Here is an 18,222-nt window from a genome sequence, read left to right as displayed (position 1 = left end):
ATAACATGCATTGTTCATTATAGTACGCGTTTGGTCATAAATGTTTGGCCTTGTTGCCTTGACAACCGAAAGCTGCATCGCACACAATACATCCATTAGCAGCCACCCCCCCCCCCCCCCCCACACACACACACATACACTTTCTTTGAATAGAAGCACAGTTCTAACTAAAACAAAAAAGGAAAATGCACCTTTGAATACCATCCATCCATTTTCTGTACCACTTATTCTCAATAGGGTCAAGGGTGAGCTGGAGCCTACCCCAGCTGAACTGACCGCCAGTCGACCGCACAGCACGTATAGACAAACAACAATTCAGACTCACATTCACACCTACGGACAATTTAGAGTCTTCAATTAACTTAAGAAATGGGTTCCTTCCAAGAAAAATGTCCCCAAAAGATAACACTCATGTCAAGTTTAGTATTGCAATTGTATAAAAAGCTCCTAAATATTAGGAACTTGAATGAATGAATGTTTCATGGAGGCACTTCAGTAAAGGTAAAGTAAAACACAATCAATCACGTACTGCAAGTGTCATTCAGACGTCTAGGACGCTTTTACAATACCTGAAGTGGGTCTTTAAATAACTTCATTGGTCCAAATTGCACGTCTGTTAATGTGGTCTGAAAGAACAAGAAAAACAGGATCGTTAGAAACAAAACGTTCTCGTCACATTCAGTCCAACTTTGAGGTTCAACAAGGCATTTATTGTATGGACAGTATGTCACTAGATGACCATATGACACCAGATCAGTCATTATCAACAATTGCCAGTGTCTCAATGAAGCTCCTCAACTCGCTTCAACTTAGTTCCTTCCTTGGCACTAAGATGCCACAAGATGGTGGCAAAGCCCAACTTTTGTTTCAATGAAGCTCCTCAGGTCACTTCAACATAGTTCCTTGGCAGCAAGATGCCGCGCGATAGTTGCAAAGCCCAACAAAGCAAAACTTTTGTCCTCAGTTTGTGAATGTGCGAATGCCGAACCGTGAAAATGCGGGAGTTTACTGTACTTCCTTTAGTACCAAAAATACAGCATCATTACCTGTTGTAAAAACAATATGTTGGACAAAATTTAATATGTTACAGCACAGATGCCAAACTTAAGGTCCGGGGACCAGATCCGGCCCACCATATTATTTTATGGGACCCGTGAAAGCAAATCATGTGTGTCAACTTTGTTTCTTGTTAAAATACCAACATTTCTAATTGCCTACACTGTAAGCATTTTCTTTACCAATCCCTCTTTTAAAATAAATTGAATAATAGTTGACAATTTTTTTACTGGCTTTTGATTTCAAAACTAGGTATCCATAAATTAGTTGTGTATATGTAATAGTATGAGGTGATCGTACATTTCTATGGATTTACATTCAAAATGGAAACCATAACTACGATGTGGCCCGTGACAAAAATGAGTTTGACACCTCTGTATTACAGTATATAACAAAAGTGAGCAGCTGATAACATCTCATAAATTAAAACTGTGGAACAATAAAATGTCAGTTGATACGTCGCTAGATGTATAGATTTCATATTTTTTTTAATCGTCAGATGAAAACTTTACATTCATAGGATTTCATCCAATACACTTAAGCCTGTTTCTGTCTGCAACACATTTCACTTCCTGTCTGCTAAATGGAACCCAGCTCAGGGGTTAGTAACCATAGCAACCAAGCCCCTTGTGGACAGCGATCCCACTAGAATTCCTCTTCTCCGTAAACAATCTACACATGTGGAGCAGAATCCAGAGAGGAATTTCTGAGCATGTCCGTCAGCCGTAAATCACTTCGTGCTGAACTGTAAGCCTTCTGCGTGCTCAGTGACAACAAAGGGGGAACAAAGCTGATTAGCGCTCGGAGTAGCGCCACTGACGTCATCCTGACACTGGGCCGTTTGTTGCCGTCGAAGAAGTTGCGATAGTATGACGCTGCGTGATCAAAGTAATGCCCTGTGATCATCTGATCTCTCACAGTCATGAGGACACTGGCCGCATGACCAATTAACTCATGAACAGAAACAGTGTGTGTGTGTGTGTCTGAGTATGTGTGTGTGTGTGTATACTTTCTCTTGTTGTTTCGTCAAAATTGGGTCACCACGATCATGAAGGAAAGCTTCTCCCTTATTTTGAATTGTAAACATTGCCCATTTGAAAGTGTTGACTGATAACAATTCATAGCTTAGAATTCGTGCTTGGGAGGTTTCTGACGTTGAAACAATGGAAGTAGTGAAAGCAATTAAGCCAATTTCATTGAATGCTTCCTGGACATTAAATGTCACTAAACCAAGGCAAAATAGTATTCAAATTTAATGTGGCTAAGAAGGACATGTTTGTAGATATATCTTTGTCAATTGCATCTCTTTTTCATCTGGCACAAGGAAACGCATTCTCCATGAACCATGCCCACAACATCAAGATCTCAATCAGTCAATAGAAGATCGCAACCGCGGTTGTCTTTACTTCTCTCCATTTACCTCTTTTTTAGGTTTGAAAAAGGTAACAAGCCTATTTTGACAATAATAGAAATTACAGGTACTGTAATTTCTTGTGTATAATACGCACCCCCAAAGTTGACCTCAAAATTCTGGAAAAGCCTTCTACCTATGTACAATGCATTTTTACAATGCACGATTTTGTTTGTACTCATATGATCAAAACGAAGTATTGTCTGTATTTTGTGAGTTTTTTATTCTGAATTATTCTGAAGTTAAGCACTTTATTTAAACACGTGATACTTTTTTTATTTCCTTGCTCTTATCTTGAAATTCACAGCCCTACTTTTTTTTAGTAAATGAGAAAACACATAGTTGTGCTCATATGTTTGATCAACCAGGCAGAATCTGTAAGATGGGTACAATTCTTTAAAGAAAACATGAAGGACCAGGCGAAACACATTTAATTTTGTTTTAATGGGATTCAAATTAAAAGCATTATCATTAAACAAAACATAACCGTAAAGAAATTAATGATGGTTGTTGTTCAGTCATTAGTCATATTTGAAAAAAATAAAATAATAATATTTCATAAATTCTGCAAGGGTATGTAAACTTATAAGCACAACTGCACATATATGCAGTCATGTGTACCCTGTAATATTGGAATGAAAGTGTAGGGTACATCTTTTTATGACCACTAGGTGGCAGTGGCATATTAGAATGAAAGTGCACACCTTTCTCATAACCTCTAGGTGGCGGTGGCATTTTGGAATGAAAGTGTACAGCTTTTTCATAATCACTAGATGGCGGCATAAATTTATAATATGTGCAAGTTCTTTTCCATTTGCCTCTATACCCATGTATAATGCACACTATTGACTTTTGACAATTTTTGGAGGAAAGAAAATGCACATTATACACGAGAAATTAGGGTATCTGTTTACAAATGTAGGGAGAAATATTGAAAGTCATCGGAAAAATGGATACTCAAGTAAAGCACAGATACAGTGCCTGAAAAATCAGTAAAGGTATTTTGACTTGGTTACTGCCCACCATTGGAGTTCATTATATCTTGCTTGGATAGTTCTTGACATTGAAACAACAATTAATCTGATTTAACACTTCCTAAAAAATTACACAGTGTATTTCCCAAAACACCACATAACTTTGACGAATGTGTGCTAGGATAATGCTAACAATAAAAAATGCCATATATGAGAATTAAATTAAAAAAAACTAGCCTCCATGTTATGTCATAACACTTTAAGCACCCCAAAAGAAAACATAAATAAATAAATGAATAAATAAATCAGTCAATGTTGGAATGTCGAACCAGGAATAAGCAGGGTTAACTATACTGCATCTTATTGACAAATAACAAATATTTTGGGGACCTATTTAACCACAAGCAGGACAAAACCATCTCAATATGATGAAGCACAGTTCTACACTGCAGCAAACTATAATCTCAATAATAAACATACAGTATAACAATACAGTACAATAATAAGATACCTCTCTGTGTGGGCCAATTCAAAGTCAGCATTGTTATCTTTACAACCGATAGAATAGCTAGAATACAATAATAAAGATTTAAATCAGGTTGCCAACTCACAGTTGTGATACACCTTTCTTTAAGTTATTTTGATTCATCAATGCACCAACTGTTAAAAATGCTACAAATACCTTAGTACTTTTACTTATGTAGAAGGTGATTTCTGAGTTTTTTAATCCTTAATGAATTCCCCCCCCTAAAAAAAAAACAACAACAACAAAACATGGCAATATGGGGTGTTTTGCATAGACGTCGAAGGAAAATGTTTTATTTATTACATTTTAGTATAACACTAACAAAATGTGGATTTGGAATACATAGATGCACTCTATTAACTACAAAGCTGTAAAATGAGATATTTCAATCCAATAAATTGCTACAGCTTCCAATTATTTCCCAACACCTTTCAACAGTCCAAATCCCGCATGCAGCCAAGACCACTTTCACGCTTGTTCATTGCATGCATAGAAGTCGAAACAGAGGCTGTACTTTCCCCTGTCACATTTGATTTCGATGACGTTGACCATGTGTGTCAGAACAAATAACTCGGCCGTCAGCTTTATGAACTATGACTAAAGATTCCAACCAGCCATTCATTTTTCCTGGAGATGTGAAACAGAACATTCTCTCCTGCACATGCGACCGCTGGGTAAATGTCCCTGATGGAAGACAAACCCTCTTGCTTGCGCTGTCTCTCTTTCTCAAAATCCCTTCTTTTTTTTTTTTCCCTTCGATGCCGATTGTTAGGGAATTAGCTGAGGTTAAAGCCTTGACGTAAGGAGTTTGGCCACGGGGCCTTGAGCTCGCTGAGGTTTAGCAGAGTGCAAGTGCTCCTCCATCCAAAGAGACGTCCCTCTCTAACAGACACTGACATGACCATTCCAACTGCAGCTGCTGTGTGCCCCCCCCCCCCCCCCCCCCCCACAAATCCTACCCGACACACACACACACACACAGTCCACAAATGCAGTGCACACAAATGCTGTGTGTAGCGCGCACTGTGCAATGAATCAGCCAAACATTTGCATCCCATAAACATCATACTGGCACTCAAGCAGAGACAAACAAGGCACAGGAAGTGAGCGAGTGAGTATGTAGGCCAGCGGGCAGGCAGTCCAAACATGGCGAGTGCCATGCGACACTGTACGACTAACACGGAGCACGTGACAGCTGCTCAAACAGCTCCAGTGCGAGAAGTCGGGAAAACGCTTTGTACACTAACTGCAAACCAGAGGAGGCAAAAGTACTCGCACTCTGTACTGAAGTAGAAATAAGTTGTGTGGGGAAGAAAAGATGTACTGTATGTAGAATTATACTGATTCCACTGCTGCCCTCAACTGCTGGACTCAAAAGAAAAAAAGTAAAAATGAATTTTTACTTTCAATTATAGTGGTGCCTTGCGGTACGAGCGTTCCGTCACCACGCTCATAACTCAAAATACTTGTATCTCAAATCTTTTCCCATTGAAATGAATGGAAATGCCATTCATCCGTTCCAGCCTTCTCCCAAAAAATTCAGCAATGACAAAATTAACTATATTTAAAAATAATTGCCATAATTTCTTGGGTATGATGCGCACCCATGTATAATACGCACCCCCAAAGTTGACCAAAATTCTGGAAAACCCTTCTGCCGATGTATAATGCATTTTTACAATGCATGATTTTGCTTCTACCTATATGATCAAAACATGAAGTATTATCTGTATTTTGTTAGTTTTCATTTTTTTAAACCTTTTTTTTTTTAAATTGATTTGCTCTTATTTTGAAATTCACAGCCCTACTTATATTTAGTAAATGAGAAAACACACAGTTGTGCTCATATGTTTGATTACCCAGGTAGAATTTGTAAGACGGGTACAATTATTGAAAAAAAAGATGGACCAGGCGAAACTTGTAATTTTATTTGAATGGGATTCAAATTAAACGGTCAAGCATTCCAGAAAAACATGATCGTTAAACAAAACATAACCATAAAGAAATGAATGATGGTTGTTGTTCAATCATCAGTCATATTTAAAAAAAACAATATTTTCCAAATTATGCCAGGGTATGTAAATTTATGGGCACAACTGTTCATATATGCAGTCATACGTACCCGTGTCATATTGGGATGAAAGTGTAGGCTACACTTTATTTATAACGACTAGGTGACGGTGGCATTTTGGAATGAAAGTGTACAGCTTTTTCATAACTACTAGATGGCGGCATGCATTTATAAAATGTGAAAGTTGTTTTCCATTTTCCCCTATACCTATCTATAATGTACACTATTGACTCTTGACATTTTTTATGGGGGGGGGGGGGGGGGGGGGGGGGGGGGGAATGCGCATTATACACGAGAAATTACGGTAAACAGTTTTTGTCACACTGCATCAGTTGAATGGCCATTGTACTGCTCTTTCTTGTATGCCCGCTTTGGCCACCTGGGAGCAGTATAAGACAGAGGGACTCCTCCCAACTCATCAGTACGACACTAACATTAGTCGTTCTTTGCAGCGATTAAATAATATATGACTTATATATGTTTGTTCAATGCGTCGCTTAAAGTGTTATAGCACTGCAACATAAATGCTATTTAGCATTCATCGAGCGGACTGAAAGGCCATGCTATGTGGTTCTCCATGTCTTCATCACATTGAATAAATGGCAGAAAGTGCATCTGCTACTGTCACTTCTCCCCCCCCCCCCCCCCCCCCCCCCCCAACTTCACTATCTGAAACTCGCTCGTAATTAAAATGTTGTAGTCATACTGTAAGTCAAGGTATCAAGTTACTCCAATCGCCATCAAGATTTCCTCACAACAGTCTCCCACTACTTCTCACTGAATACACTGACTGCATTTACATTGCAGAGTTCCCTCTGACCTTATATCCTGCTCCCTGTGTATCCGGTCTTATGAATCTCCTTATGTTTCTCTTCTTGCTCGTACCTCTCCTCCTCATCTCCGTCTTGCCCTCATGGACGCACACATACACACTGTAACATACATGTTGGCGGAGTGGCTTTCCACTAAAGTGAAAAACAGGAAATTGGATGACATTGTTCGCTACGCCGACGTCAGCGGTGAGAGATACAACGAACAAACAGCTTCCTCCGACCCAGAGCTGGGACCAGGATGCAAGGAATCTCGGGATGCCCGCCCTGCTCGTGCGGGAAAACGTATGTTGCTGATCTGTGTACCAACCACCACAATATTCTACTAAGCCACTTGTAGCCTCCTGGATCCTGCTAGTAGGACAAATGTGCCCACTAGTAGTTTTGCTCTACTAGTAACATGTAGTTGTCCTATCTTGTATAAAGGCAATACATGTATCAAGGCTGACAATTACAGCATACTTAACTTTTACACCCCACCCCTTCTGTCAACTTGACTGAAAACCCAAATTCGATCATCCGCGGAGAACATTACCACACGCAGGGCTAGTAACACAAGAGGAAAGGAAGAACAGCAAGTTTGGGGTTAGTATCGTTGCCTCTGAACTCGTGAAAGGATGTGGCCACTGTGTGCTGTTGAAAAGTGTGAATCCAATATGGATGAATCAATGTTCCTTATTAGGTGTGATTAAGGGGAACAGTCCTGGCCACAGGTGTGGTGCGTACACTATGTACCAGAAAGACAGACTGCTCGCTCACGCTACGTACGCACAGACAAGCAAAATGAAATGTCACAGTACAACACATCAACCTCGCCACATGCTGAGCTACTCAGATAGCAGCGCACACAGCCCGTGGTGTGTGCGTGTGTGCGTGTTAGCTCAAACAGAATTATTCACTTTCATGTGCAGCTACTTACATTTGCTCTGAAAGCATCCATGGCAATGGCCTAGCAAACTTGCAATGAACATTCCAAGGCAATCACATGCACACAAATAATCCATTTATTCGCATGTATTCGTAGTTCTTTGAATACAACTCATTTAAGCGCACTGGAAATTCTTATCATAATTACCGGTGTACACTACTCACAAAAAGTTAAGAATATTGGGCAATTGGGTGAAAGGTCACGATGCACCTAACTAAAATGCACTTTAACCTCAACAGGTGACCTCATTTTGACCTTCTCTAAACATTTGAATGCACCTGTTCAAAGTTTCAATGTTTTTTTTGCACACCTCGTTCTCTAACGGAAAATTCACAACAAGGTGTTTGATCCACAATCTCACAGTTCTCTTCATCGTGCTGTTCACATCTTGACATCGTGAGACCATGACAATACCCAACAATTGCTCAACAGTATCTTTTTATTACGAGGCTTCGAACAAGATGTTCTCAGAGGTAATCGGCCACTAATCTTAGCGTGTCATCGGGAGGTTACAACAGTGATACAGAGAGACTGGAAGAGTTACAGAAATGCATAGAAGCGAATGTCATTGCATTAAAAATATTTAGACGTCAAGGTTATAGACCAAGCGGGACAACGTGACTGGCGGGGAAGAACGAATGTCGGGGCGCAAAGTGAACTCCATCTTTGTCGCCAAAATCTCATGTCCAATAATGCGTGGGCATCCACTTGCGTCTCTTTTCACAACACAACATCTAGCAACATTACAACACTTGAAACACTTGAGCACACTTGAAACACGCCATATGACCGTACTATTCTCCAAGCATGTGGAATTCATGGATCAAAAATGAGACCGGTAGCACGGTCACTTTTTTAAAACATGCAAGTTTATCGTCAACTACAATGAAAGCAGAAACAGTGAAATGTTTACAGTAATTATTTTTGAGCCTTTCTACAATGTCCTGTCTTGCAACTAATTACACGAACCAGATTCAGTGTAATGATGAGTATAATTTTTTTTTAATCATTTGTTTTTAATCGTTTCTGTGTCAGTCAGTCCAAATATGTCTCGACGTGAAACCAGCCCGGTATCGACAGATGTGTAGAAGTGATACTTTACCAGATGTGCTTATAATGCAAAGTTGCCTTTAGCATATTCGGTTTGAAGGCAGCAATGGTCCGCAGGCCTTTTACACGGCCACCCCGACCGAGTCAGCCAGGCAGAAGACTTTATGTGAGTCACTGGCCTGGCTGAGGGAAACTAGGCCACTGTGGCTCAGTCAGTCCTTGAAACGCCTTGTTTTGTTTTTTTTTTGCTCTGTTTCTATGTCTGCCCCTCTAACCAACTCTGCTTGAATGCAGAGGAGTGGAATGACCATCAATGCTCAGAATTATAATCCACTCCAAGTCCACTGAAAAGTACACAAATACATTATATTTTTAATGTATACACATACCATTACAGGGAATCACCAGTTATCGTGGGGATTATGTTCCACACTTTAAAAAAAAAAAAAAAAACTTTTCAATTGAGTAAAGTATACTTTTTAAAGTATTCCTTAGCACGTGTTTTCACTCTTGGGAGACTATCACCTTAGTCACGGTGGAGGTAATCATAAACAGTTCCAAATATCAGTCAGTGTTAGCAAAAACCCTTAAGACTTCTGATAGAAAGCAAAAATATCAGGAAAGCCTACTAGAACATCTGAAGTTTATTTGAGGGGTAATCAATGGCAGTTAAAATAGTCATAGGTGTGTGCATACTTGTGCAACCACATGATCTCTGTTGTTTATTTTTACTTGCCCCTGGGAAAAAAATAATGGAGTTGAAAGGTCGCATAAAAGGAATGATTTGAAATGATTTATCGTGGTCTTTTTTATCACGAACCCTGGCATTTGAACAGGGGTGTGTACACTTTTTTTTTTTATCCATTGTAGATATACACTACTGCTCAAAGGTTTGGCGCCAATAAAGGCTATTCTTTAAAAAAATAAATAAGGAAATGTCAAATGTTTTTTTTTTTTTAATTAAGATAACATACAATTAATAAATTACAAAAATACAATCTTGACATTGTTAAAAAAAAAATAATAATTATTCTGAGTAACCCCCAAGCTTGAAAAATTGTCTGGTTGCCCCAAACGTCTGAACATCGTGTACGTCATAAACAGTAAAGTACGCTCGGTACTACAGGTTTCCACTGGTTTTGACATTTCCTTCTGTTCCCAGTGTGGCAGCTTCGAATCACTCAGACTACAATAGTGTGCAGACTCATGTTTACATGCACATTGGTTGTATTTTGGCTGCGACCTTTATGTTGTGTTTGGTGACATCTCTCTACCCTCAACAGATAGCGTCCCAATTCAAGCCTACACATACAAGCATATATCAAACACACTCACACAGAAGACTGAACTTGGCTTGCAATTCGCTCCCCAATGACCTTGAATGACGTTTGAGGCTTTAAAAGGCAAGCTTGCAGAGAATTGTCAAGGTCTCCTCTTTGTGTAGCGCTTCACACCACGCAACTGTCAGATTACTACGGTCTCAAAGGGTTGGGATAATGACAGTAGATTTACGGAATTTATGGTAATTGTAGTTTGTGGTGGCGGAGCGATGTTTTTTCTCTTTAGTGCAGCTAAAAGAAGTACCTAAAGAAATGTCGTTCAGTTCAGTTCATTAAGAAACACCGTTGAATTGATACTTCACGGGAAGTGTTACTAAGCATCATATCAAATGTCTGATCAAACGTATTCGATTTTGACGGTGTGCTCGATGAAGTATTTACATAGGACCTGATCTAAATTATGAATCCAACTTGGTTAACGTCACATTTTTCTTTATTAATTGTTGTTGTTGTATTTAGATTTGTATGATGTCCCACCAAACAATCTAGAGGGAAATGTGATCATTCTCTATAATGTATTAGGATTACAAAGGGGAGAACATTTCCGATAAATTGTAAATGAGAAACTGTTCTCAATTGCCTTACCCGGTAAAACAAAGGAAATTATATATTATATATTACGGGCCTTAAGCTCTTAAGCTATTTACTGTCGCCCGTTTTCATATTCCCCAAATTGTCGGCTGTTTTAGAGCATTTTGACTGATCTTTCAAGAGCCGCAGAACATTGTGTCCTGTCACAAGATAATAAGCACCAAACCTAGTCGACTCTCGTCTTTCACCAGAAAAAGAAGTTTGTATCTATAATTTTGATGGCAAAATAATAATTTATTTATATATATATATATATATAACCGCATAGCTCAAATTGAACGTCAGTGGCTTTTTTACATGGCGTTCCTCTTTCACTCAGTCAACTGCGTCATCTTTTCTCACGATACTACCTACCGTGACACATATTCTGTTTATACCATACATATACATACTATGTTGGAGTGGGAGGGGCCTAAACCTGTCCAACTTCCAACGCGTTATAATTTTTCTCCCGCCTGTCCATGACAAGAATAGATTCACCGCCTGATCTTTATCTTCGACTCAAAAGCCGTACGAATACAAAGTGATGCAACGCTGCCATCTACAGGGATCTGTTAGTCATTACAGTTTAAAAACGTGAGTTTCAAGTGGAAAGACAAGTTGGGCAAGCGCCTCTTTCACACCTACTGGTTGCAAAACGTGAATATATTTGTCGATGGCAGTGAATGAGTTCATTATTTTATTTCACCTCACTTGAGCGGCATAAATATAATCATGAATTCAAAGTCACTTTCAAGTTGTTGAGCTGCCTCGAGCCAAAAGAGGTCGTGTTTTTATCTATTCGTTGGAGGCAGAATTATTGAGTCGGTTTGGAACGGACGAAAGGAGGGAATTGGATGTGGCAGATACTGTAGGCGGAGTCTTAAGCGACCTCCTTTGTTTATCTGTTCACCTCCGCTGTCCTTGTTTTAGTCAGGATTAGGTTATAATATATTTCCCCCAATCTGTATTCGAGCCAAACTTCAATTTGGTAAATGACTGATTTATTGCCGTAAATTCCCGTTGATTCAGAAGGAACGTTCCCAACTTTTGAAATTTTGCAACCCGACAGACTCCATTGACAGAATTGATCTAACTGAATAAACGAAAACAAAAATATCAAGCACCTGCACGCGGCTATCTTGAGCACAAGAGTGCGCACGCAGTGTTTGTGGTGTAATCTTAGCAGTGTGACCGCCTCTTGTATACATTGTACGCGACATTAAAGTCCTCCCTGGGCTTGTGACGCTGCCTATAAGCCAGCCCGCATACCCTGTGTCCATAGTGGCGCCAGTGTGCATACGAGCGGCTGAGGCCTGGCACGGTGGCCGAGGGATGGGCGGCGGGCAGGGGGGGTAAGAGACTGTGCTCAGACCCCTCACACACTGGCCTACAGCGACATGAGAAGAGCCACAGACACTCCATAAACATGGAACACGGGAACACAAAAGCCTGCATGCTTGCTGCATTTGAGTACAAGTGAGGCGGAATTTGGGGGGGCGGGGCTTCAAAAAAACTCATCATGCGTTAAAGGAGTCACATGCAGAAGTGCAATGTGTTTCTCCCAACTCCTCTCTCTAATTGGCTGCAATTCGACAACCATGTTCTGCAGGTATTGGTCTTGGGGAGAAAATGCAGCGTGAAACTAATCGTTGCAAGGCTGGCGGAACCATTTTGGTTGAATCAAGTTTCGGGAAAATCTCAAAAAGAGACAAACCATTGCGGAAATGTCACAAAAGTGCTTACATCGTTAAAATCCCTGTAGCGCGATTTCAACAACAGCAACAACAAAATGACACCGATGCGCGTGAAATGAAATTTACATAATTTGGAAAGCCAAAAAAAAAAAAAGAGAACCCACCACGAAGACAAAGTACATAAAATGAGCTTTTGAAGTCCCTTTAAAGTGAAAATAAATGTCTTCTGAGTTTGACACACCACAAAGAAGAGTGTTGTTAAGAACTCAGCCAAATAAAAAGAAATTCATAAAAAAAAGCCATTGTCAATGTGCTGAAACAACACCCTGTTGAAAAATGGATGCTACGTCATGTAGCAACTTTCTTCAACTTACACATTCTCATATGTTTGAGCCACAAAAATCTATCTGCTTAAAGCCTCTGCTGGCTGGAATCTATCCAGTTGGGTCATTGCAGAGCTTTCCGTGCCGCGGCGAGAGACGCTAGCCACCAGCAGGCGAGCTTCTGGGGCTCCTCTCGGCCAGCGCGGTCACCTCCGTGCTTGGGAATCCAAATAACAACACCGAGCTGTTCTGTAAATGTTGCCATCCAAGGGAAGATGCATTTTCAGGGTGTAGCCATAACTAGCTAGCTAGCTAGCTAACTGCACGCTGTAGTGGTCGAAATGGGCCAAATGACTAGAACTATGTAACCCGTCATTGCACCAGATAAGTTCTTTTATGGTGGGGGAGGGGCGACTCATGCAAGACACCCGAGTTAAATCTCAACAATTTGGTACTACATAGTTCTCAGCCTTTGCAAGTTTACGGTAATTATCTTCAAACCTATTTACAAAACACATGTATAATGTATTTAGAACAAAACAATCTCAGAATATACTTTACTGTGCATTGTCTTTAAAGCAAAGGCTACCATCAGGTTCTGCGTCGTTAGCTGAACAGTAGACAGATGCACAAGAGGCAGAGCACTTTCTCCAATGTTCACCTTGAAGATATTTCTGTCCTTATCCAGATTACTGTGAAATCCCCGTAAGGCCTGGACAATCCTAAACCACGCAGGGCTTGGGAGCAGCCCCTGAATAAAACCTCCTCTTCTTCTATATCTGCCCCCAGCATCACCGAAGTCCAATTTTATGGACAGCGTCACATTCCATTTCTTTCTCTCCTAAACACATTTTGCTGTAAAGGAAAGACAACTTTAGAGCGTTTCCTCTTAAAACTCCCTATTTATTGGCAATACTTGCTCAATTTGTACTTCTCCACCTCGAGCTGCAGGAGAGCATCAAGAATGATACGAACCACGCACGGGCTGCTCTTGCACGGGCACCTGCGCGCAACATTCTAGGTAAGGTCAAAGGTCAAGCAAGCAAAAGGACAACGTAAAGAAGCTTGTCAAAGTCTAAGTGGGACGCTGCCCGGCCCGGTGACAAGAGTTTACTGTAATCTTACCAGGAACCTTTCCATTGCAGCAGGCTCCTCCTCCTCCTCCTCCTGTCCAGCATGCTTCACGAAGAGAATTCTTCAATAACGTTTGATTACGTTGCCAGAGTCATAGCCGACCTTCTTTATTACCTCCCCTGGCACTGCAGCCCGAGGAAAGGATTAGAATTAACAATACGCCCACTTTGGCCCGCCAGCCACGCTCTATGTGCAACTTTACATGGCTCCACCTCTCCAACTTGGTTGTTTTTGACAATATCAGAGGACGGCTATGCATGAAACAGCATTATATAATCTCTGGACTCCTCCCCTCTTGTTCACCTGCTAAAACAGGGGCACTGATGTCACCGTCGCATGAGGGATCAGTGAGTGACATGAGCCGCAGTGCCCGGCTAGGATCTTGGCACACAAACACACTTGACATACTTGCACCCAGGGATGCACACGCAGACACATGCTGCGTTAGTCAAGTGACGGAGAAAAGTTCTGCGAATGCACATGGATAGAAATCACAGATCCGTTACGTAGCCAGTATCGCAGCGGCACGCAAACTTTTTACACCAAGTACTGGCTGAACATTTTTTTTAAATACATGGCTCTCCAAGTGCCACCATCAGTGAAATGTATTGCAACTTAAATACAAAATAAATGTCTGCAAACAGTTCTAAACAATTCAATGCCCATGGACCACTACCACACCTTGAAAATCACCGCATTATATATGGTTACAAAATTCAGGGAATTTTCAAAGTTGGAAAAATGTTCATGCAAATTAACAGGATTCAACCAGGAATATACTGTACATATTTCAAGTACTGTACAGCAGTGCCTTGACTTACAAGTGCCCCTACTTAAAAATAATTTTGAGTTACCAGCCATGGCTTGGTTACATTTTTTTTTTGTATTTTTCGCCAGCCCCAACTGATACCTGAACTGAAAACTGTCCAAGTTAAATATTACTCAACTAATCTAAGATGCATTCAATATTTTGTTCAAATGTTTATCCCAACCATTTAGCAATGCAGACTGTATTCAAACACTGACAGCGATACTGTGAACTGGCTGAAACAACGAAACTGGGGGAATTTAAAAAGAAAAAAAGAAAAACTTATGACGAGCTCTGACTCCACAACTTTTTCTGTTATTCACGACAGTCGCTATGTCCGATTAACAGACTTGGTGTCTAAAATTCGTTCCGCGTCTTGGACTGGGCAAGTGGCCACACTACAACTACGACACCGAGCAGACCCCGCCCGATCATCGCGTGCCGTTGCCAAGAGCACGCTCCCCGTGGCACAAGTCTTGGAGAAGGCTGGAATCCCACGCGCGTGTTTAGGAATCCCATGCGCGTTCCTGGCAGGAACCACCCTGCTCTCACTGTCCTCCTATTGGTCAATGTCTCGGAACAAATCGTAGGACCGCGTAGGACATGTCACACTATGCGGAAAAACAAACAAAACTTCTGACACACCAAACTTTCTGTGTCGTGAAAGTAGACTCTTAACTCTAAAACTCAGATTGCCAATCTTTGATTATGTCAGACTACACGGTGTAACAACGGTTGTTCTGCAACTCGTAACTCGAAAAAAAATCGTTTGTCTGCGACGTTTTGTCAGGTCAAAAATGGGGTTTAATGCCGAGCTCACAGATACAGATATTTTCTATATTGATTTCTTTTAAATGTCTTAAACTTTTGTCAAACAACAAAACTGAAAGAAAATGTAACAAATACAGTAGGTACAACAGGAGCTATTTGTTATTATTTATGTCAGTTACTGTTTTTGTTCAGTTTTCTTGTTCAACCTTTTGGTTGTTTTTGGACACCTGCCCATTACAACCAGTCAAAAATCCCAATGCCACGACAATGTGTATTGCAATACGACGGCATTTCTGGGCACAGTGCAACAGGTGCAATTACCACCGGTGTTTTACTCGTAGTTGTCCACAGATTTGTTACTTTGAGAAACCACCTTTTTCCTCCAAGTGTGGGATATATTTTCAGAAGATCGGTACACACATAGTTTCCACTGAACATCATCTGCGCTCTTACGGCTGCCAATGATTGAGATGTGTATCATCTATGTACTGTACAGTATGTCTGGTAGTGTACAAATTGCAACTCGATGCAAAGGCTGCATGTCGAGATTATGTGATTCAGCAAATTTGATTGCAACTCTCTGATTGTCAACTCAAGGCCAAAGACAAATGCTGAGCACTGCATGCATTCAAATCCCACTAAACTGCCAAAAAGATGCTGTCGACGGAACAAAACTAACATTTACGTCATTCATCATCGCCCAAGTCATTTTTTTTAACACTTTCGGAAAACAGGAAAAAAAAAAAAAAAAAAAACTAATTCAAGTCCAGTTGCCTCGGTTCAACCTTTGCCGATTACCATGACCTGGGTGACTTAGAATCTACACAGAAATAAAAACAAAAACAAGAAACAAACAAACAAACAAAACACACACACACAAAAAAAACACTTTTATAGACAAAGCAGAGTGAATAAATTCTAACATTTCTTGAGAGCGAGACAGTGAGAGGGAGCGCAAAGGAATACTTTAAAGTGTGTTCTAATAGGTAGAAATGTGTTTAAAGCATATGGGAGTGGTAAAACTATATTAGAAAAAAACGGTATATGCTGTCTATGTATCGCAGATTTTTACAGCTGGGTCTGGAACGTATCCCCAGCAATAAACGGGTTCGCTTGACACGGTTGCCAGAATGCCTCTAATTAGTCCTGGGGGAAGGAAAATAAATACATAAATAAATACAAACATCAGTCAAATGGAAAAATCCAAATCAAGCCCTTTTGTAAAGGTTAGGGAACAATGACAGCTTTTACAACACTGTCTTGCCTGGGAGTTTCAAACAGGAAATGAACAGCAGTCTCCCACACCAAAGTCCGGTGTTTGTGTGAGGCGTCCACATCCCCGACCCGCCTTCCAGTCCCCAAATCGACACTCTCACTACACAATTACATCATCCAACTACTTTCCTACAGTCAGGATTACTCCAGCTGAAAGATGACACCTGTTCTATCCTCTCTGCTTGTAACTATGACAACTCAGATCAGATCATTGCAATCACGTAGAATTGTTTTCATAACATCTGCTAACTTTTACCAGTTCCCCCCCCCCTACACATGTATTTGTACCTCTACTCAAGTACGGAGCGGAGCCAAAAAGCTGCAGGCATGTTCACTTAAATCCAGTGATGCTCTTTTCTGCTTCGCGGCTCTTGAAGTGAAGAAAGACTGTGAAATGAAGTTAAGTCCTCTGGGCTTTTTCCATAGAAAATTCGCTTGAGATTTAGCTGCCAATTTTCTTAATGAAGTGTCCATTGGATTCATGACTATAAAACTAAATCGGAACGCGTGGAACTTTGAAAATCTTGCCAAGGCAAGTGTCATCCAACATAGTGTGCTGTGCTGTACAAAGCTTTCCGCAGCACTTTGGAGCTACTTGAACCGTTGTATGAAGGAATTCAGTAGTGACCTCGGATTGTGTGCGTTTCGAGGAGTGTTTGAGATTTAAAAATTGGCCTAAAATGCATGTTAAATGAATTTAGAGCGTTGTTTCAAAGTAAATTATACGCATTTCAACTATGTCGTACTGAATTTTGGGGATATAGCAATAAATGTTATTTTTTCACTATTTCAGTTCTCCTGATTTTTTTGACATTGACGTTCCCCAAGACTCCCTCCCCCACTATATAAGAACTTGAACACCTTCTTTCACATCAGTGGTTATCCAGTATAATTGCAAGTTACTTTGTTATTATCACTCGGCCCATTTCTACCACTACAGCGTGCAGTTAGCTAGCTAGATAGCTACAGCGCCGTGAAAAAGTATTTGATATCGGTCTGTCCGCAAAGTGTTCCAAAGCTATTTCTAAAGCATTATGATTCCAGCAAACCACAGTGAGAGCCATTATCCTCAACATGGAACAGTGGTCCTTTAGGATCTGGGCGAGTTGCTGTGATTGATGGAACCATGAATTCTGCTCTTTACCAGAAAATCCTGAAGGAGAATGTTCGGCCATCAGTTCGTGACCTCATTTTGAAGCACACTTGGGTTCTGCAGCAGGACGACAATCCAAAACTTACCAGCCAGTCAACATCTTGAATGACACAGACAAAAATGAAATGACGGTTTTTGAGTAGCCTAGTCAAAGTCCCGACTTGAATGGGATTGAAATGCTGTGACGTGACCTGAAAAGCAGCTCATGCTCAAAAACCCTCCATTGTTGCGGAATTCAAACAATTGTGCAAGGAAGAGTGGGCCAAAACATCACCACAGTAAATGACTCATTGCCAGTTATAGAA

At 40.6% G+C, this 18,222-nt stretch overlaps 1 protein-coding gene across 5 annotated transcripts in view; it reads right to left on the bottom strand.

Moving 5' to 3' along the window:
• Nucleotides 1-18,222, bottom strand: part of pde8a (phosphodiesterase 8A) — a 67,792-nt gene that overhangs the window by 29,828 nt on the left and 19,742 nt on the right. For 3 of the 5 annotated variants that reach the window (XM_061752183.1, XM_061752175.1, XM_061752145.1), the window contains one exon: nucleotides 570-626. In XM_061752183.1, the coding sequence (XP_061608167.1) occupies nucleotides 570-596 (27 nt within the window). In that variant the 5' untranslated portion in view covers nucleotides 597-626. Of the gene's footprint in view, nucleotides 1-569; nucleotides 627-6,858; nucleotides 6,883-13,901; nucleotides 14,144-18,222 lie in introns of those variants that run through there. The other 2 variants (XM_061752164.1, XM_061752154.1) reach the window with 2 other exon arrangements.

Source organism: Phyllopteryx taeniolatus, chromosome 2 (assembly GCF_024500385.1).
Source record: "Phyllopteryx taeniolatus isolate TA_2022b chromosome 2, UOR_Ptae_1.2, whole genome shotgun sequence".
Classification (NCBI taxonomy): Eukaryota; Metazoa; Chordata; class Actinopteri; order Syngnathiformes; family Syngnathidae; genus Phyllopteryx; species Phyllopteryx taeniolatus.
This window is presented reverse-complemented; position numbering and strand designations above follow the sequence as displayed.